Source organism: Lethenteron reissneri, chromosome 21, assembly GCF_015708825.2.
Source record: "Lethenteron reissneri isolate LAM-NWPU_2019-01 chromosome 21, ASM1570882v1, whole genome shotgun sequence".
Taxonomy (NCBI): domain Eukaryota; kingdom Metazoa; phylum Chordata; class Hyperoartia; order Petromyzontiformes; family Petromyzontidae; genus Lethenteron; species Lethenteron reissneri.
Genome location: NC_083799.1, coordinates 16056613 through 16083680, shown reverse-complemented (window position 1 = coordinate 16083680; position 27068 = coordinate 16056613). Strand labels below are relative to the sequence as shown.

The following is a 27068-nucleotide window of genomic DNA, read 5'->3' as shown; positions in this document are numbered from 1 at the left end:
TGATGTTGTTGATGTTGACGACGATGATGATGTTGATGATGATGGTAATAACGATGATGATGATGTTGTTGATGTTGACGACGATGATGATGTTGATGATGATGGTAATAACGATGTTGATGTTGACGACGATGATGATGTTGATGATGATGGTAATAACGATGATGATGTTGATGTTGACGACGATAACGAACCCGGAAAGGGGTCATGGCGCATGCGCGCCACCACCGCGCGTCCGTCTCCATGGCAACGCCGGTTTCTCAGGCTTCAACCCAACAGAGACCAACGCCGTAGACACAATCACACACACACCGATACACACACAATATAGACACAATATAGACACAATCACACACACACCGATACACACACAATATAGACACAATATAGACACAATCACACACACACCGATACACACCGATACACACACAATATAGACACAATATAGACACAATCACACACACACCGATACACACCGATACACACACAATATAGACAATATAGACACAATCACACACACACCGATACACACCGATACACACACAATATAGACACAATATAGACACAATCACACACACACACCGATACACACCGATACACACACAATATAGACACAATCACACACACACACCGATACACACACAATATAGACACAATCACACTTACACACCGACACACACAATAATATAGACACAATGCATACACAATACAGACACAATAAAGACACAATATAGACACAATCATACACACACAGACACAAAGACCAGTCACACACAGACACAGCCCCGGTCACACGCAACCCGGGTGACACACAGTCGTCACACACAGACACACACAGACAGTCACACACAGACACACACAGTCACACACAGTCACACACACAGTCACACACACAGAGACACACAGTCACACACACAGAGACACACAGTCACACACACAGTCGCACACACAGAGACACACACACAGTCACACACATAGACACACACACAGTCACACACAGACACACACATTCACCCACAGTCACAAACAGTCACACAGACACACACAGTCACACACACAGTCACACAGACACACAATCACACACAGTCGTCACACAGTCGTCACACACACAGTCACACACAGTCACACACACAGACACACACACAGTCAGACAGAGACACACACACAGTCACACACAGACACACACACACAGTCACACACAGACACACACACAGTCACACACAGACACACACACACAGTCACACACAGACACACACACACAGTCACACACAGACACACACACAGTCACACACACACAGTCACACACAGTCACACACACAGTCACCGACACCCGCGGAGTCGGCATGGACGAGGCGCTGGGCGAGCGGCTGCGGCTGCAGCTGGCGACGCTGCAGCAGCAGCAGCGCGCGCGCCTCGAGCGGCTGCGGGAGCGACGCGGGGACCACGGGGACCTCGGCCTGGAGCTCACGGCGCCTGCAGAGCCCGGGTACGACTCCAACTCACACCCTGGGACCCTGGGTCCTCCAACTCACACCCTGAGACCCTGGGACCCCAACTCACGCCCTGGGACCCTGGGACCCGGGGACCCCAACTCACACCCTGAGACCCTGGGACCCTGGGACCCCAACTCACGCCCTGGGACCCTGGGACCCGGGGACCCCAACTCACACCCTGAGACCCTGGGACCCCAACTCACACCCTGGGACCCGGGGACTTCAACTCACACCCTGGGACCCCAACTCACGCCCTGGGACCCTGGGACCCGGGGACCCCAACTCACACCCTGAGACCCTGGGACCCTGGGACCCCAACTCACACCCTGGGACCCGGGGACTCCAACTCACACCCTGGGACCCTGGGACCCCAACTCACACCCTGGGACCCTGGGACTCCAACTCACACCCTGGGACCCTGGGACCCCAATTCACACCCTGGGACCCGGGGACTCCAACTCACGCCCTCGTGGGGAAAGACCATGGGGCACACTGCGCGTTGTCAGTTCTCTTATTCAAGTAAAATATTTAAATGTTGTTGCAAGCCCTTTACTGCCAATGTCAGAATTGTCTCGTGTCACAACATGCGGTGTGAGACACATGGCACAGTTCTAATAGTAAATAGGAATGTAACGATAAACAAACCCCTCTGAATTTGTATTTATGATATTTTGGATCCACACGAATGTGGAATTTTAATCAATCATTGGCATAGGACCATTAAATGACATGAACATTGCCAAACTGTGTTTAGAATATTGGGAAACGAACTTCTCTTTGAGAGACCATGTTAGGTTTGTTATCAATTGTATATTGTTCTGTTATCTGATTAAAATGACAGTTTTGACTTATGGTGAAGAATCAGGCTGGCACATCGCTGTTTATTCTTGCACATGAAACGTGGCATGCTCCTTAGCGTTCAGCTACTGCAGAAGCTTAAAAATTACATCTCTTGAAAACAAAAACTAGGAAAAGGAAAGGAAAAAAACTCGTATTTGTTTTCAGCGGTCGCCTTTTGCACCCATCAGCATAACCCATGACCCCAAAAGGAGGCTTTACCCATTTAGTTTACGTGTTACGTACGATTTTTGATAAAACGTCCTCCGCTTCATGCGGTTACTTAAAACTGCCACTATGATACATTCAATATGATGTGAAAACGGTGTTTTAGAGCTGCAGGAGATGTGGAATAGGAGATGAAAGTAATTTTAAATATATGTATATACAATCTTGATTTGAAGCTTTCGTGACTGCAGGAATCCATACTCTTTGGTTCTTTCGGTAAAGTCACGTCGGTAGAAAAATAACAGATCACGACGTTTCGATCGCAACACAAGCAATCGTCATCAGGTGGGACAACCCTTACTTCAGCAGTTTTTACTTGCTGTGGTTGTCCCACCTGATGACGATTGCTTGTGTTGCGATCGAAACGTGGTGATCTATTATTTTTCTACCTACGTGACTTTACCGAAAGAACCAAAGAGTACGTGTATACACAGCTTGCTGCGGTGCTCCGTCTGTCAGGCCATCAAGTGGGGGCAAGGACGAGGAGGTGAGGTCCCTGCAGGAGCGAGTGAGGGAGATGGAGGATGAATCGTCGCGACTCCACCGGATCCTGGCCGAGAAGGATCGCCGTGCTGCACATCTGCAGTCGCAGCTGGAGGAGAGCCGCCTCGCCCTCGCTGGTTCGGTTCCCACCATAAATTTGCCACAAATATATTTAGGGATGACGTTTACCGGGACCTATTTTAAGGACATGTTTACACTGACCATAGGGCTCTGTGTTCATGTAAGTATACGGAAGTTTCGTATTTCGGGATACGGAGCAACCAAAAGTGCAATGTTCAATACAGAGCTACTGTAATTACCATACCTGTTTCATTACCATTTGTAGATTTAACACTAATCAAAGCCGTCTTAACACCCATCATCTGTGCTGGGGCATGAACAAGGAATGCAGGGCTGCACCTTTGTCTTTAATTGGTTTATCATGCAATTATAAATATCGCATTATGTATATTATGTTGATTGCACACAGTATGTTAAACGTGCCTTGGTTATATAATTGTCCCCTCCTGCAGGCCCCGTAGGCGCATCTGGAGACAGTGCCGCCCTAAAGATCGTGGAACTTTCGAAGCGCGTGCGGGAGATGACGGCTGAGTTGGAGAGAGAGCGCAGCAGAGTGAAGCAGCTCACCACTAAACTTCGCCAGCTCGAAGAACAGGTACGATCAGGACTTCATTTATTCTCCCTGAATATGTTCCAGTTTGCTCGTAGGCTGGGGTAGGCATGCGACTCGTGGCTATAACCATCACGAGCGGTACACTGGATGTGGTGTGCTGAATGTGCCAATATTTTTCAAGTCACTGAGCCAGACGAACCCAGCTGAAATGAAGCTCCGAATCTGCCACACGTAGACATACGCGAGCCCATTTTAAATGTTATTATCTAAAGAGATGAGGCAATGAACTTAATTCAATTAATTCATCCACATATTGTACGTGGACTAAATCTACTTTGTACACATCTATGTTTTCTAATCTGAGTGTGAGAATTGTAATGTTTAATCTAGCAACTTTTATTTATTCAGCGCCAAGAGTTTGATTCTGACAAAAGGCAAGGTACTGGAAGTGGAACTCATGGAAAAGACATCCTAAAATCTGGTGATGCAAAGGTATGTAGTCTTAATGATACATTTATTCGCCACACATTCATATGCTAAAATGTTTCAGTTATTATAAAAAATGAACGAACATTTTATGGCTTTGCAGTTTGGAGACAGCAATGAAGAGAAAGCCCTGCAAGATAAACTCTCAGCAGCAAACTTCAAACTCTCCGACTCCAGAAACCAGGTGCAGCTGCTTAAGCAAGAGCTGCGTGCCGCTCACAAGGTATGTTACCTCCGGCACTTTTGGCAAAATTTCACAAATTACATAGCTTGAGAGATTTGTTAATTCGATTTCATGATTCATTATTGTGTTTATACATGCAGGTACTGACCAATGAAGTTGGCGAAACAGTTAATATACCGAACTTATTGAGCAATCCTGGCAGCTGGAGGGGAAGATCCCAGCAGATACTGAACCTACAAACCAAGGTGAGCATTGGCAAGTTGTACAATCTTTAGCTTGTTTATTGTGTTATCTATTGTGATCGATTGCCCCTCCACTCGTGGTTGATTGGTTGTTCGTGCACGCTAGGTACGAGAGTTGGAGGCGCAGCTGGGCCAGAGCACGCAGAGGAGCAGAGGCTCGGAGCACCTCCTGGAGGAGGAGGAGATGACTGGCATCGGTGGACCTCGACGCACTCCCATGCAAGACAAGAACCAGGCACACATTCGAGCCATGGAACGTGAGCGCAAGGAAGCAATGGAAGTAAGTTCCAGCAAATGGTGACAGGGACAGTGCTAAAGTTTTGCATTTGCTTTAAGATTCGTTACCTAAAGACGTATTGTCATGAGCTAACTGGTAACTCGAAGAAACATTTTGCACGTCCTCAGAAGATGACAGGGGAGTTGGAAACATTGCGCAAAGAGCAGGAGGAGGGCCGACGGAAGCTGGAAGGTACGCGGGCCCGTAACACCGTGCTCACAACCGAGGTGAAGACCCTGCGAGCACAGATATCTACTCTGATGGCCAAGGCACAGAATGATGATGAACTCATCCAGACTCTGATGGTAAGTTATTTTCTTTGGTTATTTTCTAAAATAATAACATTTCTATGTAAAATGACTTATTACAATGCTATTAGAATGTATGTATAGGCACTGGTAATTCATAGCTATATATTAAATACCATTTAGCTGTGTGAAGTATCGTATGTTCATATTACGTGGTGTTTTTTACTCTGCCTACATTAAGGAACAACAAAAACGTCTGCAGCATCTCCTGAAATCATCGGCAGATGATGCGGCAAAACAAGGCAAAGAAAAAAGAGTAGTGAGACTTGGTCAAGCGACGGATGCTCAGAACCAGGGCCAGCAGCAGTTCCACGTGCAGGCTGGCAACACCCTAAATCAACTCGGTGGATACTCACCCAAAAGCCAAGGCAGTCTTCCTGACCTGGAACAGTCCGGAGGTCCTGAGCAAGCAGACAACACTTTTGTTAGGCAACTTCAGGAGATGGTGACGGGAAAGGAAGTAAAAATTAAACAACTTGAGCAAGAAATTCAGCACATGGTCCGAAAGGTTGGGTCAAATGTAAATATTATGTTTTACTCTACTTACATGAGTGCGGGCTGTTCTTGATATTAAATGCTTGATGAACTGTACATTCACATATCTCTCTCTCGCCAGAGGCAGGCAGCTGAAGGGACAGGCGATGAAGCTGCTCCTTTTCATTTAGGTTCTTCACAGGGATCTGCTAGGTAAACAAACGTAACATCATAATCCAGCAACAAATTGGTAGTTTGGTACTCTTGATATTATCATCTCTATTTTATGCTTGTGTTTTACAGGACGGTATCAAAGATGGGCCATACCCTGGTGGAGGCATCTCCCATGACTGTAACATCTGGCGGTGCAACCAGGCCACCAAGCAGCAGGTGTGGATCTACAATATAATAACTTCATGAGGCATACATCATTGGTATTATTGCACACAAATATTTTAAAGTGTAGTTTTTATAACGTCAAACTTTTGAATCTAAAAAACGCGTAGTCTCGTAATCCTTTATGAGGAATAAATGAATGTTAGATGTCAAGAGCGATTCACCACCACAGTTGTACAATTTATTCAGATGATTTCTTTTTACTCTTGTCATACAGCATACGTGAGGAAACTGAGCTGCTTAGACGGCAGTGTGTGGAGTTGAGGGCATTGAGTCAGACTGCCCAGGTGGAGAGGGACAGGCTAATGGAGCTGGTTGGAGTTTTGCAGCAAAGGTGAAGCATCAATTTGCATCTCAGATGCCGATTATTTCATCATATTGAACACGTCTGTTTGCATGAAATATATAGTCTCACAGTGCGTTTCCTTAATACCTAATTTTTACAATTCATACTTTAACATCTGACTTAGTATTTTTATATGAATATTATTATTGAACTTATTATTCATTGTTAGCAAGTGAACACATAGAGTAACCGCTGATAGTATAGACAGCCCAGATTTCAAAAGCAATACGTAATAAAGTATACAACTTAACTGTAATAGTTCTTGACTTCGTGTATGTATGTATGCATCTTGAAGTTCTTTCACACCCTACGTAGCCAACCATGCTAATCGGACCGCAACGTAGCAAACCGTGGCTAACCACGCTAATCAGAGGTTTGTGGCTTGCAGGGTTGAGGAAGCTACTGACAAGGCCCGGGAGGCAGAAATCAAGCACCAGGAGAGCAAGCGCCGGGCCGTGGAGCTGGAGCAGCAGCTGGGACGGGCCCGGATGGAGGCTGGCAGCAAAATGCGTGCAGGCAAGAAGTGTAAAAAAAATGCCGAATACTGTTACTTATGTCAAAGAAATTTAAGTGCAGGAAGTATTAATATTTTTGCCGCCTCATGAACAATGTACTTCGTCAGCTTGCAGAGTGTTATGTTCGTGCTTATTTTGCGAATGAATGAACGGAAAGTGATTGCATTATTCACTTGTGATTAGCTCAGTACGTTCGTACTAAATTGATGTGAAAAAATATGTTTATGTCACACTCAGGGCAGATAAGCCGAAGGAGCATTCAGCTCACTGACCAAAAGCACAGCTCTTCCTCAGCCCTACCATCTGATGCACGAATTCCAGAGCTGGAAACACAGTAAGTGAAACCTAATTACAGTATAGAGGTTGAATGCTTTGAAGAGCTTACATTTTTATATGCAGCTTTAAAAAACGAGAATATTTTCCTCATTTATGGATTCTTGTCAATGTAATGATACTAATACTTTGAGTGGAGAAGTGGTTAGCGCACAGTGCTATGGACCCAGCGACCTGAGTTTGATTCCCCTAAATGGCTATCATCAGTTGTGAGTCATATCTAATCCTGCCCTGGGCCTCCCCTCACCCTTTCACCAAATAAATATTTCCAGGGTGGTGAAGTATGCCAAACAACCCCCATGTGTGTGTGGGCAGGCCTTTGTCCATCAACGGATTGACAAAGGGCTGCAATTATTATTATTATAACACGTTGTTTTTAAATTGGGTGTAACTATCAGGCTGGCGATTCAGCAAGATGAGAACGAGGCTCTGAAGATGGCTTTGCAAAGCACCTTGCACTGCTAAGGAGGAGGACTTGCGGCTCTACAACCAGATGATGGAGCAGAGCAAGGAGATCTTCCTCCAAGCCCTGTGGCAGGAACGTCAACAAACCGGTGCCAGAAGCTCCAGTGGAAAATGAACGGGATCTTGACATTGTTGTATTCTTTTTTCAATAAAATACTTTAGAAGTTACAATTGTAACTTTGTTCACCCTGGAGCAATGCCCACTTTCGTGCAAGAACAGAGTCATAACATCTTATAACTAAGTGCATTTGCTTGTTGGTTCACAATATGTAGCAATTGTCTTTGCAGCTTAACCTGAATACACATATGATGAATATTTTACTACAGGTGTGTAAATGATTGTAATATTTAAAAATGGCATGCTGACTGTTCAAACATTTGTCCTACTGCATTGTATAAAGTGTGAGATTTCTTACATGGATTTGTATTTCAGTACTTATTTTGTACATGCATGACATTCTATTTGACTTTGTTAAACTAAATTACTATTAGTTTACTGGCTGGCGAATGTAAACTCTCTGACAACATAGGCTTTATAATTATAAAACTTGAAAAGTGTCCTTGATTCTTGACTGACAATTTGAGGAATAAACTGCCATGTCACCCGATACACGACTCTTAGTATTTGTTTACTTATCCTTTAACATTGTACCCATGACCATATCACACCCGAATTGTGGCCAATCTCGTCAGATCTCTGAAATTAAGCAGGCTTGAGCCTGGACAGTGCTTAGATGGGTGATCATCATGCATATAAATAGGTGTTGTAGGATACTGCAGAACGAGATTGTTCGCAGGGAGCTGTACATTCCATTATCCTGTACTATGGTCTAACGACCATCCTTCCTGTGTTCACTAACTCGCAATGATCAGTGTTGTGAAGTGTGGTCGAATACATTCCACAACCCGCAAGACATGGATGGGCAGGCCCTCATCTAGCAGTGGATTGACAAAAGGGCGATACACTATTATACACAATAGTTACTATATGATTACTTCAAATAGAGTATTTCACCAGGATAATCCCGTGTGACGATATTCAGGATGCCAATTGACATACGCATAGCAAACATGTGTTAATAAAACACGTGACACTCTTAAAAGTCCACGGTTACCGCATCAATGTTGAAACTTGGTTTTGCTTCATAGTATTTTACAGTATCCCAGTATCTTTATTCAATGAATCGTTATCAACCAATCTTTATTGTTATATTCCAATATTGCCCTCAATAAAGCAAACATCAGTGCACATTTTATTCACAAATGATTACCTGGTGCCACAGTGCTGCGTTGGCAGTGGTGCCACAAGCACAGCTTACCAAACACTGCGACTTGAAGATAAATAAACCAGCGACGTTTCGGGCAATGGCCCTTCTAAGCGCATAGGTGTCTGTTCTTCGTGTGGTGTGGCATGTGTTTTTCTCCACTGTGGGGAGCGGTCGTGTAGGGGTTAGCGCGTTGGCCGCTTATGGCCAACACCAAGTGACGATTATTTGAACCGGTCCTGGGCATTCCCTAGGTCGACTCAGCCTCAAATGAGTACCCAGTGCGGGTCCTGGGCATTCCCTAGGTCGACTTAGCCTCAAATGGTGTACCTGGTGCGGTGTATAGTAAACATCGCCACTGGGGAGACAAAGGCGGCCGGGCGTGGTGCTGGCCACCCACCCCCTCGTGTACCGTTCCGGCTATCAGGTGCTCGCTAACAGCACTTGCCCCAAGTCTGTTAAAGCCACACGGGGGATCTTTGTCTTTGTCTCCACAGTGACCGAGAGAGGGCGACATTGTCACGGCTCCGGGCACCGCAGCCCGCTCGGCTTCCACCTCCGTCGTGGCACAAGCCGAGACGGGAACGGCCACGGTTCGGGGGAGGCGGCGTCGGGGTGGAATTCCCTCTCCACGTGGTGTGTGCGGCGTGAGCCTGCGCGGCCTTCGTGGGTGCTCCGCTCACACAGCACGTGCGTCAACAGTCCGACTCTGTGTGTGTGTCTCTGTGTGTGTCTGTGTGTATGTGTCTCTCTATGTGTGTCTCTGTGTGTGTGTGTCTCTGTGTGTGGCTGTGTGTCTGTGTGTATGTCTCTGTGTCTCTGTGTGTGTCTCTCTGTGTCTCTCTCTGTGTGTCTCTGTGTGTGTCTGTGTCTATGTGTAGGGAGCGGTGGTGTAGCGGTTAGCGCGCTGCGCTATGAGCCTGGCGACCTCGGTTCGATTCCCGCTCACGGCCAACACCGGTGACGAATATCTGAACCGGTCCTGGGCCTCCCCTAGGTCGACTCAACCTGAAATGGGTACCTGGTGCGGTGTGTAAACATCGCCACAGGGGAGACAAAGGCGGTCGGGCGTGGTGCTGGCCACCCACCCCCTCGTGTGCCGTGCCGGCCTTCATAGGTGCTCGCTAACAGCACTTGGGGGCCGTCCATAAATGACGTCACGCGATTTTGGACGATTTTTGACCCCCCCCCCCCTTCGTCACACGGCGTCACAAAAAGTCAGACCCCCCCCCCTCAAATATGACGTCACAAAGCTCTGCCCCCCCCCTCCAAAAAAACAAAACATGCTTCAAATCGCTTTAAACTATTGTCATTGTAGTGCGTATTTAATGTGGCGCTGCACTCTGATGTTGTAGGAGAAAACATTTATTAAGAAGTCTATTTAATTAAGTAGAACGTGTTGTCTATATTCATTTAAAGTTGCGCATTTTTATGTGACGTCACATTTCTCAAACCCCCCCCCCCTTCGACACAAATGTCTGACCCCCCCCCAAGTGCGTGACGTCATTTATGGACGGCCATTTATCCTTGCCCCTCCAGTGTGTAAAGGCTATACGGGGGATCTTTGCCTGTGTCTGTGTGTGTGTGAGCAGTGCAGCGATGCGCAACGTGGAGGTGAAGGCCCGCGTGCGGGACGTGGCCACGCTGCGCGCCGCCGCCGAGCGGCTCAGCGGCGGCCCCGGGAAGCGAATCGCGCAGCGCGACACCTTCTACGTGGTGACGCGGGGCCGCCTCAAGCTGCGACACTTCAGCGTGAGCGCCGCTGTCTGCCTGCCCCCCCCCCCACGTGTCTGCCTGCCCCCCCCCCCACGTGTCTGCCTGCCTCCCCTCCCCCGTATCTCCCTGTCCCCCCCGTGTCTGTCTACCTGCCCACCCCCCCCCCGTCTACCTGCCCCCCACCCCGTGTATACCAGCCCCCCCCCCCGTGTCTACCTGTCCCCTGCCCCCCGTGTCTATCCGCCCCCCCCCCCGTGTCTACCTGCCCACCCCCCCCCCCGTCTACCTGCCCCCCACCCCGTGTATACCAGCCCCCCCCCCGTGTCTACCTGTCCCCTGCCCCCCGTGTCTATCCGCCCCCCCCCCCGTGTCTACCTGCCCCCCCCCCCACGTCTACCTGCCCCCCCCCCACGTCTACCTGCCCCCCCCCCCGTGTCTACCTGCCTCCCCACGTGTCTACCTGCCCACCAAAACCTACTTGCTACACTTCATCGTGAGTCTCTTCTCAGTTGAGATTCACCAACTCCTGCAAGTCACTGACTGCATTTAACTTCCGGGGTCTCCCCTGCCCATTCATTGTGTCTGCCTGCCTGCGTGCTGCACATTCATTGTGTCTACCTGCCTGCTGCACATTCACGAGTTCCCCCCTGTCTACCGCCGCCCTCTTCTTCCACCTACCCACGTTCTTGTCCTTCTCCCGCACCTCCGATTAGCACAGTTGGCTACGTACGGTGCGAAAGAAGTTCAACATTCATACATTCCTACATTTTCTCCGTGCCTAACTCGTAGCAATTGTAGGATTACCCGGCGTGTTTCACGTAGGTTTGTTTCAAAGTGGTCTTAAATGCACGCAAAGCCGCCGATGTGATGGTATAAGAGACTGAATTCATACAGTTTATGTATGAATGTACTGTGTTGATGTACTGTAGAGTGTAATAATCATGTAATTGGCGAGACATTGTCACATGTTTGGATGGATTTGCCTTTTCGCAGTCCGCTTTAAATCATTAATGTTAACCTGTTGATGTGGTATGATTGTTTATGGATTACACATTTAATGTGATGAGAATTAAGTTGAAGAATAAACCCCGATACAATTTTATACATTCTGATAATCTTTTGCAAATATGCATCATGAGATGATTTGTGTTGTGTGCTCTAGGATGGCACAGGCAAGCTCATGTTTTACGACCGACCAGACACGAGTGGACCCAAAACATCAAACTACACCCTCACCCCAACGGCAGACCCAGTGGGACTTGGGGTAAATTCATTCACTGACGGTGTACATTCATTTACATTAAACATGATGGAAGGTTCATTATTCTGTGTTTTGAGAGTTCAAATATTTTTGTTATAATTATTATTTCATCGTAAAATTATACATTTTTAATTAAATGTGCTGAACATAATTTGCTTATTTTAAAGTGAGATTTTAATACGTCTTTATATAATGGCAGTCCATGGGAAAATATCGTTCGATGTACGGAATTTTGCTTTATGGACAACTGTTCAGGAACGTATCTGTTTCGGTATATTGAGGAATGCCGTATTTGACACTTTAAAAATTATGCATACAAGTGTGTAAATCCCAGTGTGTTTTATTGCAGGTTGGGTTTTGTTTTGAGCATTCTTTCTCTCTAGCTTTCTCCAGATGCTGCTGCTGCGGGCATGTTTACCCTTTCCTGTTCTGATGACGCACATTCCGTTCCGATGACGTACATGACGTATGTGTACGTCATCGGAACGGTATCAAAGAAAAGAAAAAAGAAAATAACTTTATCGGTACTGAGGCTCCCACAAGGACATTCGGGTGGGTGTTGGCACAGTTTGGCACCAGCTATCATAGAGTGTGGTCATGTCGCTACAGTTTTCTGTGGTAAATACTGTCTTTAAAAACAATGGCGCTCTATGCCTCTAAATAGATTCAACGTGAACTGCTTGCGTGTTCCAAGATTCAGCGGTGAACGGGACCCATGCTGTAACTTGCAGACGTCTTGGAACGGAAAAGGGTTAAGGTGTACAATTTTACATTTGGGCTCTTAAAAACAACTCTTAATGTTATGCTCCAAATACAATTGTGGTTTTCCCCTTTGCATATTCATTGTTGACTAGAAATCATGGTATTACATACATTTTGGCCACAACCCCCGTAATACATCACTCCGTCAAGAGATGCCGATAAGTTGACATCTTGTGAAAGAACTGCCCATTAGTAACTTGGGAGTCCTCTCCGGAGTGAAGAAGGTTGAGAGGGATGTGGCCACGGTGCGATGCCGGTGCGTGGAACCGTCTGTCCGTGCAGGACGTGCTGTCTCAAGCGCTGGCCGTGAGGGGGGAGGTGCGCAAGGAGCGGCTGCTCTACTTGGTGGGACAAACGCGCGTGCACATCGACGCCGTAGAGGGGCTCGGGGACTTCATGGAGCTGGAGGTGAATCTCCTCCTTTGCAGCTGCTTTGGATTGTGTTAAGCACCAGATAAACAATAGAGGAATGACATCACTGTGTGGGACAGTACAGCAAATAGGTTTTACTTATTTTGGACAGGATAACTGTTGGGGTAACAGTGGTGTAGCTTGGTTGGCATGAATCCCCCGCCCCTCTTTGTAGTCTACCACCTGAGCCTCTCTAGCCCACAGGCCCCCGCTAAGCCACTGCGAGGCAGGGTTAAGGGTAAGGCTGTACGGGCAGTGTGAGAGCAAGTACCTGTAAACGGTTGATGAATTGTTGATTAGGGGTAGGAGTAAGGCTAATGTTTGACAGTGTGCTTTACCCACAAACTGATTGCCGCTGCTCCCAATTGTAACATATAGTCCTTTCAGTTTTTGACCACCTTTGACATCTGGTGTTTGCTACTCACTGTGCATACGCCTCGGCGTGTGCTTGTGTAGGTGGTGCTGGAAGAAGGCCAGAGTTCTGAAGAAGGGGAGCGCATAGCGAGGCAGCTCATGAACGAGCTGGGAGTCCTGGAGGAAGACCTGCAGGACGTTGCCTACATTGACATGCTGCTGCAGAAGTCTGCATAAGCTTAGAAGGGACATCAGGGCAGAAAATACCACTGCCTCCCCACATTCTCTGCTCGTTCCTTTACATACATATGGAGTGTCTTGAAATTACACACCGACACGGAGTAACAAGTAACCTGCTTACACTTTATTAAGTCTACTCTCGCACCAGTTGTAGGCACTCATATGACTGCCACCGTTACGACACACTCTGCTTCTATTACCCGCTCTCATCTACTCCGCACCTACTCTGCATCTCACCTACTGTGCACCTCACCTACTCTGCACCTCACCTACTCCGCACCTCACCTACTCTGCACCTCACCTACTCTGCATCTCACCTACTCTGCACCTCACCTACTGTGCACCTCACCTACTCTGCATCTCACCTACTCTGCATCTCACCTACTCTGCACCTCATCTACTCTGCACCTCACCTACTCTGCATCTCACCTACTCTGCACCTCACCTACTCTGCATCTCACCTACTCTGCATCTCACCTACTCTGCATCTCACCTACTCTGCATCTCACCTACTCTGCACCTCACCTACTGTGCATCTCACCTACTCTCTCCTACCTCCCGCCTCTCCGGCGCCAACCTCCTGCCCCAACGCGCACACCTGCTCGTCCTCGATTGCACCCGCTCAGCTGCGCGCACTGCCTAGATCTCTACACATACACACAGATGCAATATCCCCAGTTGTCACTGACATAGGCACCCCTCTGGAATGTTGGGCACTGCAAAAATGTCTCGATTCCTCCCCCCAAATCAAGCCCTGCACATGGGTGACACGAACTCCCTTAAAGGAAGACCTGTTCCACCTATGTAGGCCATGTGGCTGCATGTCATTGAAAAAACTGTTGTCGGGATGATTTACAATGAACAATTTTAGGTCTCGGATCAAACATCTCCTTTTTGTAACTTCATAGCTACCTTATATTTTGTATTCTGGTGGGGAAACTACTGTAATGGATGTACATGTATTGCATGACTGTATACAATGGAAAGTGTGTATTCGAGTACAAACTGAATTAAACATTTCTATACATTTTAAATGAAGCAAAGTTTGACATAACCGTTTCTAGAAAGTTTTGTGTGAATGTTTATTTTAATGTTACAGGACCAGTTGAGGCGACGTTTCGGCCAATGGCCCTAATTTATATCACCATTGCGCGCCTATTTTCCATTTTAAAGCCACGGCGTTATTCGCGAATTTGTTGTTTCGTTTGCTTGTGCATCACTGTCACAGCAAGTATATCGTCACATGCGTGTGTGTGTGTGACGTGTTATAGCGTCGTCTCACGATATCGCGTTACATCGTGATATCGTATCGCATCGCGATATCGCGATATCTGCAACTCTCGCGCCGTTCGCGGGAAGAATATCGCGGCCATCTTACCCAGGGACCACGTCCAGCAGTGGGTGGGGGGGGCGTCAGTCACCCGCTGATGACGACACCCCCCGTGCTTTCCAATGCGTACGGCGTCCTCCCTGTGTAAGATGGCCGCCGCGGCATCGTCAGCCGCGTGTTTTATTATTTATTATTGTTGTTGCTACGTCATCTCCGGTTGCGGAGGCGGAGTTGAGGTTCGCACGTGGGCGAACCATTCTGACACCGTCGGCTTCTCACTCGGCCCGGTCCTCACGCCGCCGTCTCCTCCTCGACAGCCGCCGCAGCCTCCCTCGCCCCTAGCCAGGGCCTCGCCATGTCGGTGCTGGACATGTTCCTGTCCGTGAACAAGTCTCTGAGCGTGGAGCAGGAGAAACGCGAGGTGAAGGCGGGGGGAGGAGGGAGGCGATGGTGGTCCCGCGGGTGTTTGTGTCACGCGAGACGGGAGAAGTCGTGGAGGAGAGAGGGAGGGACACCCGTTCACGCGGCTCGGATTTTCCGAATTTGCAGAATCGATAAACTCCTCGTGATGGCTGCTGCAGGATCGCCAATGGAGTGGCTAGTGCAGATCACGACAATACTGTTCGATTTCCCGGCCCGGCTCACGTCAGTGTGGAATGCGAACGAGCCCGTGTCCTCTGCTCCTGACGTGCTGACGACCAGCGCGGTGAAGTATGGTCAAGCAATACGTACTGTTAAACAACCCCCGTGAGTGAGAACGCGTGGGGAGGCCCTCATCCAGCTGTGGATTGACAAGGCACTATGGCAGCTATTGTGTTGGACTTATGTTCTCATTGAGTGGTGGTGAGGGGAGGGCTACCGTCGTGTGATGGTTCGCACGATGAGCTCCAGAGGTTGCGGGTTCGAGCTCCCAGAGCGGCAGCTGAAACAATTGGCTGTGGATTTCACACCTGATGATGATTGCTTGTGTTGCAGTCGAAACGTTAGAATTTTGATTGTTTAATGTTTGCATTATTTTATTATATCCCTTCTACGTGACTTTACCTAAAGAATCTAGAATATGAATCCCTGCAGTCACGAAAGCTTTAAATCAAAACGGGCACGTTTATCCGGCGGTATTAGCGGGTACAATACCACAGTCGGTCTGCAGATTGTGTGGTGGGGTGAGGTGTGGGTATTGCGACATCTTCCATGTGTACTGGTCACCATTGAAGAGTAGGCCAATTACCCTTAAAGCGACTCTCTGTAGCTCCCTTGAGTGGCCGCTCCTTCTGGAGGAGGCCATGCCGCAAGCAGAGGCGTAGTCAAGCAATTGCAGCGCTGCACCTTCACCTACTGATGATGAATGGAACGCTTCCAAGAAGACATCCACAGAGGAGATGCATCAATGAAATCGCTTAATGTCAATGTGCTAGGTGCGGATTATTACATCTAGCAGGATTGTGACAGCGTCTTCATCCATGAGTGTATTGACCACGGCTGATGATGCCGGCGGCTGATGATGAGCTTGTCCCGCAGGAGATCCGGGAGACGGTGCAGGCGCTGGAGCAGACGGCGCGGGAGACGCTGACGCTGCTGCAGGGCGTGCACCAGGGCCTGCAGCCCGGTGCGTGGGGACAGCCACGGGACACGGCTTCCGCATCAGAGATTTCTCGCGCTCTCATGTGGAGCCAAACGTCGAGCATGATCCTCCGTTCCACGTGCTGGGTGGGAGCTTCGTAAAAAAAAACGGAGTGAATTTCGTGAAAAAATTAACCCGTAAAAACAAAGTTTTTCACTATAAATCCTTTATATGCGTGGCATCGGTTTTATTTTATTATTCATTTCTGTTTTTCTTGAGTAAGAGTTTCATTTTTATCACATTGGTATTTTAAATTAAATATGAATTTTTTTTTCCTAAAAAGTGGAACATTTTTTAAAACATTTTTCACGAAAATAAATTATCACGCACAACGAGTCTGTGTGCAAAATGTCAGCTCGATTGGATCACGGGAAGTGGGTTAAATAAACGACCGAAAGATTTGCACGGTCGTAAGCGCGCAAGCAAGCAAGTGAACTTAATATAAAGGATTTAAAAAGCTCCCAGCACCACGTGGTGCGAAACGTCGGACATGATGCCGAACAAGACTGCGTACAAACCAGAACGCCCAGTCATGAAGATCTATGCGGCACAACTGAGAACAGATATCTATCTAATAATCAGCTTTGACATGGATGTCGAATTTGATGGATTCACACGTAAATGTTTTAATTAAAATGGAGTAATGTATGAATGAGAAAAATGAATGAGTCAATATTTGAATGAACGAAATGAGCAATTCATGAATGGATTTATGATTGTGAAGGTTAGAGTCATGGGACTCGGCGTGGCCTTCCTAGGTAAACGAGCATACGAACAATGGAATCGTATTAATACAGAACATGTATGCGCACTTGATGTAGGAACTCATCCATACTTACCATATATAAACAAAATAATCATGGTTTTTACGCACATCAGACTATAAAAGTGGCCTTTTGAGTTTTAATCAAAAAGGCTCTTGTCTGGTCAAAAATGTAAATGTTTAAATTAACTTGTAGCCTAATATAACAGATCCAGATGTTAATACCGGTGAGGACATTTCACAATCCAGTAATGTATAGTGATTCAAAACTGATTACACTAAACATCACGCACGGTGCACAACTAGAGGCGCCAGGGAAGCGAACTTGTGACTAACTTTGTGTCTTTGTGCAGTGCCAACTATCTGTCAGAAGGCAAGAGAGCGCTTCGAAGAAGTTAAAGTTCACTTTGCTGTACTCAAGACCAAGTTCCCTCCCGAGTATTACTATAGGTGAGGAGAAACTACTTGAGAATTATTTTGACAGCTGTTTTAATAAATATGACGGCTTTCCATCTGGTATTTCCTTCAATATAGACATTCATAACCTGTGCTTTGCATTTTAGATTTACATTCGGTGTAGTTAATGTCTGAAGGAGGGTGACAGAGGTAATAATTTGCATATTCATCGTTTTGGTTCTTTCGGTAAAGTCACGTAGAAGGAAAATAATAAAATAATAAAATAATAAAACATAATAAAATAATTCTCACGACGTTTCGGCCACAACGCAAGCAGCCGTCTTCAGGTGGAGAACAGGTCTGTCAAGTAGACAGACTCTGTCTAGACACTCTGTCTACTTGACAGACCTGTTCTTCACCTGAAGACGGGTACTTGCGTTTTGGCCGAAACGTCGTGAGAATAATTTTATTATGTTATATTTTAATTATTTTATTATTTTCCTTCTACGTGACTACCGAAAGAACCAAGACGATGAATCCCTGCAGTCACGAAAGCTTTAAATATAAATTTGCATATTTTCAAGTTAAAAGGCAATGTTTGGCAATAGCCTGAATCGTACAAGCTTTGAACATCAATTGTGTTAATACACTGGTGAACATTATGCCCGTTATATTTTGTTTTTAAGAGATCACATTGCAGACACATTTAAGAGTATCTATGCATGTTGGGACTTTAAACTTGTTCTCTTTGTTTTGTCCGAGGTGCAGGAACCCCTGAAGGATGCAGGCATCTGTGGTTTGTGCTCACTGTTGACACTGCTTGGAATTGCTGCTCCTGTGTAGATTTCATGACCACTGGCGGTTTGTGCTGCAGCGCCTCAGCTATCTAGCCGCCCTGCTTGTGTACCTGGAAGCCGAGAGCCTGATCTCGCGGGAGGAAGCTGCCAAAATCCTTGGAAGTGAGTACAGTGATATCTTTTGCTTTATCACATGGGCATATTTAAACGACCGGCTTGCTTGTTAAAAGCTAGTGCCATAACTGCGATGTGTGATGGGAATAAAGTCAGGTTCGTACTCTAGTCAACCTATATCTGTTTAATTATGAATGTGTCTGTAGCGTAGTTTATCCATTATCACTCTGTAGGTAATGTGTTCCGAGCTGATTTGCGCTGCAGGGAATATGTAGTTCTGAGTTCACATTGACGATGTGCAATATTTATGATTCCTCATTTGACGCATTAGCTTTTTGTTCTAATTACTTTGCTATATTGCTGTACATTGTTTTGTAATTGTTGGTGACTGCAGGTCCGGTGTTGCAATGAGACTCCCCTGTTTTCTTGGTGTTTGCTGGCTAAACAAATTAAACCTGAATTTGAAACGGGAGACATTGCTTTACATAGTTTAGATTGCTATAGAAGTCACGATGAAATTAATATTTATGATGCGTCTATTTTACATCACCTGTTGTGTAGCCTAGGTGTAAAGAATGGGATCTCTTGATTAATTTGAAAGCTGTGGTGATTGGTGTTGTAAATTGTCACACGGGACCAGGTTTGCAGGACATTTTAATCTGTGTTTGTTTATTCTGAGTAAACGTTGAATTTGCACAGATTGTTAAGTGACTGCTTTCATGTGTGCAGTTGAGGTGCAGCAGGAGAAAGGCTTCCATCTGGACCTGGATGATTACCTCACTGGGCTGCTGATGATGGCCAGTGAATTGGTAAGGAGCCTCCTTGGAACTTTGGAATGGTTTTCAATCCCAATACTGTACTACAAAATTAGCAAATCCTTATGAGAGTAATTGACAGTAATGTATGTTTTTTTTTCACCCTACATTTTCTGATTAAAGTTGATTTCAGCAATATACATTCATTCACATTTAACACCGATTTACCTGTCCAATTATATTATGGGCTAGTGGTACATGCGTCGTTGTAGCAATCTGCCATGCATTGCAGTTTTACACGGAATATTGTTGATCGTTGTTATTACCGCAGGCACGCCTGGCAGTAAACAGCGTGACAGCCGGGGATTATGGGCGGCCCATTCGAGTGGCGGCGTTTGTGCACGAGCTGGACGCTGGCTTCCGTTCGCTCAACCTGAAGAACGACTCTCTGCGCAAGCGCTACGATGGCCTCAAGTACGACGTGAAGAAGGTGGAGGAGGTGGTGTACGACCTGACGATCCGTGGTCTCACAAAGCCCACCGATCAGTCGCAGGACAATGCCGGTAAAGGTGAAGAAAGCAAGCCTTAGTGTGGGCGAATTCCAGTGATATTCATGAGGATGAAATTAGGAGTACATTTGTAAAATGAGGAATGCTGCGACAGGAAAGCTTGGTAATAAATTGAGTGAGTTTGGCGAGACGTTGAAATGCATACGGAAGGCATACGTGTGAGTTTTCCTTACCACTCGGAAGTATGAAGAGCATTTTTTACCTTGTGTTCATTCCATTGTGAGCTAGATTTTTGTCAAGCAACTACGTCGTTACAAGCTTTATATTTTGTTGGCTGGTAATATAATTTACATTAATGGCAAATGAAGAGTCTTGTAAAGAGCTAAGTAGAGAGGTTATGGGCCTTTATAAATAGTGATTACATCAGAAATGCTCAGAAATTGTTTCATCTGTTTTATTGAAAAAATACATCTTGCTATACATCTACATTGAGAAGCTTTTCGATAGTAGCTAAGGAACAGAAGGAATATTTTGAACATAGGAATTTTTGTTTATATATTTTGCGTTGCTGCATGCCTAAACAGTGTAAAAAATGTTTGTTACATCTTGAAATATTCTTGCAGCTTAAATCCTGAATAGTATTCTGTACAAATGATATGCTTCATAGGAGCATTCAGTCATTTCAATTAAAGTTTACGGTTAGTATTTCTCGTGTTGTCCTTGTAATTGTATCACCGAGCTACTACGTAGCAGACATCTCTTGCTGTAATCAGGCAATGTTCTCATCTTAGCTGAACGTATACATTTACGCCATTTTCTCCTTGCATGATTCAAAGCATTTCCGTGACATCTCCCAATTAACATTGTGCAAACAAGACTTTAGAACGAGTAACAATACAGTACTTAACATATCCATTCTCGAGTGTGCTTCATGGTAAAACCATGTATTTTATAATGAACAGCATTGCAAAAATTATTATAAAAATAATGTTAAATAAAATAGCTATTCTTATCCACAAACCTATGGCCTGTAACTTAGCCGCCGCTGCAATCTGTTAACGGAAACTCATTATCCACGGCGATTTTGCAGTTAACAGGAGTCGCATGAAAGTGGCGGAAAATTTCTCCTGCCACCGCGTTTGAGAGTCTTACAATGCATTATCGATGTTGGTGGTAGTGACGATGGTGGAGTTTGATGATATGATGGTAATATTGATGTGCACTGTGGCTGGGCAGTGTCCCAATTAGCTTGAGCATGATCTGCTTTGTGCGTAGTTAGTGCCCTGCCTGTCCTATGGCCGTACAGATGTCAGCAATTGAAGGACCAGCACTAATTCAGGGCAACTAGGGAAGATCATTAAATGCTCCACCAGCGATACCCATATCTGAAATACAAATTACGGTGGAAAACAATTGTGGAGCATCGCCCACATTATCTCAACATGAACGAATGGCGAGGCGCATGCCCCAGCATTACGAACGGGCCACCACGAGCAGTAGGAATGAGCCATGAGGAAGTGCACGTTGCCCCTGAAGAGCAATGAGGACTCGCAGAGCGTTTCTGGATCTACTGCCACCAACTACCAGGAGGCAGTCGGGGCTACTTAATTTGAGCTGCTCAGACAAATGCAATGAAGCGAATGCCTGCATGGATTTATGGACTCCGAATCTCGCCTAGATATGGCACCTCAGGCTGGGGTGAAGACGCGAGCACAGACCAGGTTGCCTTTAAATCCTGGTCTTGTTGATTTGTTTATAACCCAAGTACTCAGCTGATTACAGTTAGTTTCGGTTCTTGCATATTTGACTTGTGTCGAATTGCCTCAAACTATTGCATCCTCCCTTTTGTTTGCCCTTGACTCCTGCCCTATAACCTGGTTATATTGACACTTTCGCTGTCCAAGACAAATTCAGCCGAGATTTGAATTGTATAATTTAATCTGAGTTTACTTACCTGTTGTAGTATGCTGAACTTCTTTCGCACGGGACTTAGCCAACCCTGCCAATCAGAGGTGTGGGGGAAGGACAAATATGTAGAAATAGTGACCGGAATCTGTCGAGTTTAACGGTGGCTGTTTGGTCTCCTCTGCACTCGTTCAGCCGTCAGAGAAAATTTGGTCTGGGCCTTTTGTGGGGTTCTCCCAATTTTGCATCTTAGAGGCGATATCTCTAACCAACCCTCACGACATCTTCGGTCTCCAGCTGTGCTGTGCATTAGCACGCCATTTTCGGTACGCAAAGGGGAACACCAAAGTTGACCACTGAGGAGGTGGAGCGAGAAGATGGGTTCACGTGCAGGCGTGAGATGAAGTGCGGTATCGCTGCACTGAAAGGAATTGCGATGGGGGTGGGAAGGCCTTTGTCCAGATGTGGGTAGACCACTGTGGATGAGGATTATGTTCATGATGAGAATGGTGGTGGTAGTAATGTTGGTGATTATGAACTATGTCACGTTCTGCACCGCATTTGGAGTGTACAGGGCGACTCATGATCCATAAGTGGACGTGCAGCACGGAAGTGGAGCATTAAGATCAGTTTGTGCCGGAGAGAGTTTGATTGTGTGAAGGCAAAGGTGCAGGGAGACTTTAGTCCAGCAGCGTACAGTTGTAGTTGACCGCACAGGAGCCCCACTCTATTGTGAAGTATCACGAGCAATCACGAAGCAGGTTTATGTTCATCTCCTGAGGGTTTTTGGAATTTCCCCTGAATGAAAATCCTGGGCACACTCAGGCCCTCTTTGATGTTGACAGTCTTGCGCACAACATATTCATTCTCCAGCACCACGTAGCCCGTACCGATGAAGAGTTTTTCCACAACGTCTGTTGAAAAAATAAAACATCAGACAACATCTTCTTGGTTCTTTAAATCGAAATCAGACAACATGTTACTCATGCTGCATAATCAATAAATACATGTGACCTATAGTTTATCACATTTATAAATATATTTGATGCTTAGGACTACAATTTACTTTTCTATCAATGTAATACCATCTGAAAAGAAGTATGCCCTGGTTCCATCTTGACGGACGTAGAAGTTCTCCGAGAGTTTGTGGCCAGGCTTGAATCGCAGCATGGCGTGGTCGTGCAGACCGTAGTCCCTGAACAGGACGCGTCCTCCTGGCTTCAGCACCTGGAGCGGAGCGATCGCTGTTATCCCCAGGTGTGCAGGGAAAACTCCACACTCACATGTACAGATATTGCCCTGCCCGGCTTTCCATCCTCTTCATTATGGTGCAACATAACTGCTTTTTGTGTTTAGTTTGTTGTCCATTCCCGCACCACCGATTAGCACGGTTGGCTTGGTACAGTGCGAAATAAGTTCAACATATATTCGTTGTGGCTCTTCATGTAGCCTAAAATGCAGTCGGGATGGCGTGAATCCACAAAACCTATACCAAGGTGTACTGGTTTGGTGATGGTGTGACCGATATGATGACATCGATATGCTCTTTAGTAACGTGCTTCACACCTTTACATTATTACAAATCTATGTTTCGCTCGAACGTCATCAATTTGGACTGAAACGAGAACATTTCAAGGATGCTATATCGTGCTAAAACTATGGATTCTTGTGCTAGATGCAGTTTGATGTCCTACCCACCTTGTAGATATTGTGCAGAGCTGCATCCATGTTGTCGGGGTGGATAGCAGATAGGACAAATATGAGTGTCACCGCGTCTACCGTCCCTTCCGGCACATTCTCCACGAGGGAATTCTGCGTGAGGTCACACTGGAAAGCCAAGCAGCGCTCTTTACTGTACAAGGGGTTGCTCTGCAACGACAAGAAAACATTTTTTTTTTATCCAATAAAGCAATCTAAAATTCGTACTCGTTAATTTTCTAGATGTAAAACTACGTTGCTTGCATCCGTATCCGGTCTGCAACTGCTCTACCATCCAGTAATGCCTCCCATTAACACGGTTGGGTATGTACGGTGCGAAAGAAGTTCAACATACATAATGCGCACCGTGGAATATTCTGCATTGTTTGTTCGCGTTCTCGAATGATCTGGCTATGTGGTGTAAAGAGGATCCATAAACTGGCTGGCAGAGGTTGCTCAGAAACTCAAGGCTGCAAAATATAACAAAACATTACAGTCGGCCTCCACACCACGCTTTCATCGCCTTGCAGCATAGCGATGACTGTAGGGGTTGGGCGTGTCCCTGGCTAAGACTGCCAAGTGGGGCTACAGGGCATTGGGGTGGAGATGAACAATCAGTGGAGACTAATCCTGCAGATGAATGCTAACTCTGGGTGAACACCTCATTGAGCAACTGCACATTTGGTGACAATTCATCCAGGTAATCCTACACACCTGCTACACATACCTTAACAAAGTCAACGGCACGTGGAGAAAAATCGCACGCGTAGACAAAGATGTTGGGATCCTCTTCGAGGAGTGGGAAGAGACAGTTCCCAACTCCACACCCAGCCTCCAGGATCACCAGCCTCTGGTTTTCACTCTGGAGTACAAAAGCATAAGATTTTGTTAAATGGGGTGGGATACTCTCTTCCAGTGGTGAAGTATAAAAATTCAGATGAGGTCTTCATCCCTCCTGGACAAAGTCCCCATCAAGTACTTTTAGCTCTAAAGCACTTGATTCACATGTTGGCAAGTGTAAATTTTCGTCTTTTAGGGGAAAAAAAAATGCACAGACAACTCCATTACCAAAAATTGGCCATGTCGCTAAGGCGATGTATTTTCGGCCATTTCATCTACACGTGAATCTAGACATTGAATTCCAGTTGTGAAGTATCAAAATTCAGATGAGGTCTTCACCCCTCCTGGACAATGTACCCATAAAGTACTTTTAACTCTAAAGCACTTGATTCACGTGTTGGCAAGTGTGAATTTTCATCTTTTAGGGAAAATAAATTTAATGCACAGACAACTCCATTACCAAAAATTGTCCATGTCGCTCAGGCGATGCATTTTTGGCCATTTCATCTACACGTGAATCGAGACATTGATTTTTTTTCGGACACGAATCAACCCATCCACACCTCTCTGCAGGCGCTGAGCTCCTGGAACTCGCGTGTCGTCCAGTGGCGGTCCTTGAAGAAGCGTGTCGAGTTCCGCTTGTAGAACAGGTCCCAGTTCCTGCGCGCCTCCTGCTCGAGCTTGGTCTGCTTGAACTCGGCCACCAGCGCCGAGTCGCGCTGTAGCCTCTCCCGCTCCTCGGGGGAGAGCAGCCGAACCCCGCACGCCCTCGCCTGGGCGGGCGCTGCCGCTTCTGCCGCCGCCTCTGCTTCTCGAGCTGCAAAGAAAGTGTCTTTGGTCGTCACCATCATCGGCCATGCTCAATCCACTGATTCAGGTCTCTCCAGGCTGCTTCCAGTCCTCTCGCGATCCTGCGATGTAGGAGGAATACATCTAGCACAGAGGTCGGCTACCAAAATAACAAGATACATTTTGTTAGAATTCGGTAAAAAACCCCTCTACATTCAAAGAGCCGCGATGCATGTCAGTACGAGACGGTCCTTAATAAATAACGTCACGAATAAGTCCTTAAAGAGCCACAGGTTGCCCATCCCTGATCTCGCACCTGCAAACGAGCAGATTTCATGACTCGCCCATCTCCCTGGTGGTCGTACTCCATGCACGTTTTTTGTAGTAATGGTCAAATCAAGGGGTCTTCTCACCAAGTTATTCTTAACATCACTTACACCTTCAGCCGCACTGCTGCTGTCATCATGGATGATGACATCAGAAATTCAAGTGCCTGGAGACGATCTGTACCACCACTGGGGGAAGATATACGCGAAGGCACTTCACCATGCTGGTGAGTGCGGGTTGGTATGAGCGGTTGGTATGAGGCTGAGCGGATGAAAGACTAGCTCTCATCAAAACCCTAAACCAATTCTGATATGTTCTATACGAGTTTACACATCATATTCACTCTTGTTTCTGCATCCAGCTCATGAAATTAAGATTCCCACACGTTTTCACATCCAACTCCCCGGAGGCCAGAGGTCGCAAACGGGTTTTGATTCCTTACCCGTACCCGGCCGCACCAGGGTCGCAAACGGGTATCGGGTACCTGATTGCGACCTCTGGGATGAAGCCATGTTGCAGGCGCGGGTGGGTTGATTCTAGGAACTTGAATTGTGAGAAGAGACAAGACGTTGGGAAATGACAGTTACTCACCAGTGACTCACGGCCTACCCGTACCCGGCCGCACCAGGGTCGCAAACGGGTACCCGTACCCGGCCGGGTACGGGTAGCCGGGTATCGGGTAGGGTACGGGTATCGGGTACCCGGTTGCGACCTCTGCCACTTCTCATCCCCCAGCTCCCCCCCCCCCAGGAGTCCAAGCAACCAACAGCGGGGCCCCTGCTGGAGGGGAACTTTGCGTGGGACCAGGACAGCAGTCCTGGTCTCCCTGAGTGTCCTGCATGCTAAGGCAGTGTGTCTTACACACCTCTATGCGATACAGCTAACCTCGCAGGTACAGAACAATGCAGTTGTGGTTGATTCCACACTCACTTCTAACATAAAATACTGTCAACTCGACGTGAACCCGAACGATAACATATTCATGGGACGAACAATTAAGATCAGACCGACTGTGTGGGCAAGCGTTCGACTGCTCAATTCTCTCATGTAAGTTAAAACCTTAAATAACCCATCATGTGTTGATGAGACAGGACATCGATGTGGGGCCATCATTTGCAACAGTACGAAACCTGACTCGCTCTAACATTGGATTTACATCGATGGATTAGTCAACTAAACCTGTTTATTTCTCTTCATTGAACCTCCCACACCCACTGTGTGCTGCTGGCCCAGACGAAAACACGACAGTCGCTCAGTCGGTAGGAGTATCACTAACCCAGCATGACGTGACCAGCCAGCGACGATCAACGCATCCCCACGACCGACGAGACGCGCCGCCCAGGAGGAGGCTCTTGTAAAGCGACCACCACCACAAAGCAAAAGCAGCGGCTGGACACTCGCTAATTGGCCACCACCAGCGCGTTAATTGCTTCGCAGAGAAGCTCCACGGCCGCGGAGCCGCAGGCCGCACACGTGCGTCGTGTCCCGCCCACGTGGACCCGGCTTCCGCGCGC

The 27068-nt window shown here is 46.7% G+C and overlaps 3 protein-coding genes across 3 annotated transcripts; 2 read left to right on the top strand and 1 right to left on the bottom strand.

Moving 5' to 3' along the window:
• The first annotated feature begins 740 nt into the window (after positions 1–740).
• On the top strand, positions 741–8309 carry CCDC13 (coiled-coil domain containing 13). The gene is given in 16 exon segments (XM_061555989.1): positions 741–1486; positions 3018–3178; positions 3575–3717; positions 4084–4167; positions 4265–4384; positions 4486–4590; positions 4694–4867; positions 4993–5169; positions 5354–5680; positions 5789–5859; positions 5950–6036; positions 6260–6376; positions 6777–6904; positions 7141–7237; positions 7635–7695; positions 7697–8309. Coding segments are annotated over 16 exon segments (2115 nt in total). The 5' UTR covers positions 741–1343; the 3' UTR covers positions 7817–8309.
• A 6957-nt stretch (positions 8310–15266) lies between these two features.
• Positions 15267–20700, top strand: TSN (translin). Its single transcript, XM_061556028.1, has 6 exons — positions 15267–15461; positions 16559–16646; positions 17778–17874; positions 18664–18779; positions 19461–19540; positions 19818–20700. Exons 1-6 carry the CDS (start codon positions 15396–15398, stop codon positions 20073–20075), a joined length of 705 nt encoding a protein of 234 aa, XP_061412012.1. The 5' UTR covers positions 15267–15395; the 3' UTR covers positions 20076–20700.
• On the bottom strand, positions 20536–27057 carry METTL6 (methyltransferase 6, tRNA N3-cytidine). The gene is made up of 6 exons (XM_061556024.1): positions 26831–27057; positions 25002–25255; positions 24326–24460; positions 23599–23769; positions 22986–23127; positions 20536–22814 (listed from the first exon to the last, which is right to left on the bottom strand). Exons 1-6 carry the CDS (start codon positions 26835–26837, stop codon positions 22651–22653), a joined length of 873 nt encoding a protein of 290 aa, XP_061412008.1. The 5' UTR covers positions 26838–27057; the 3' UTR covers positions 20536–22650.
• Positions 27058–27068: the final 11 nt, after the last annotated feature.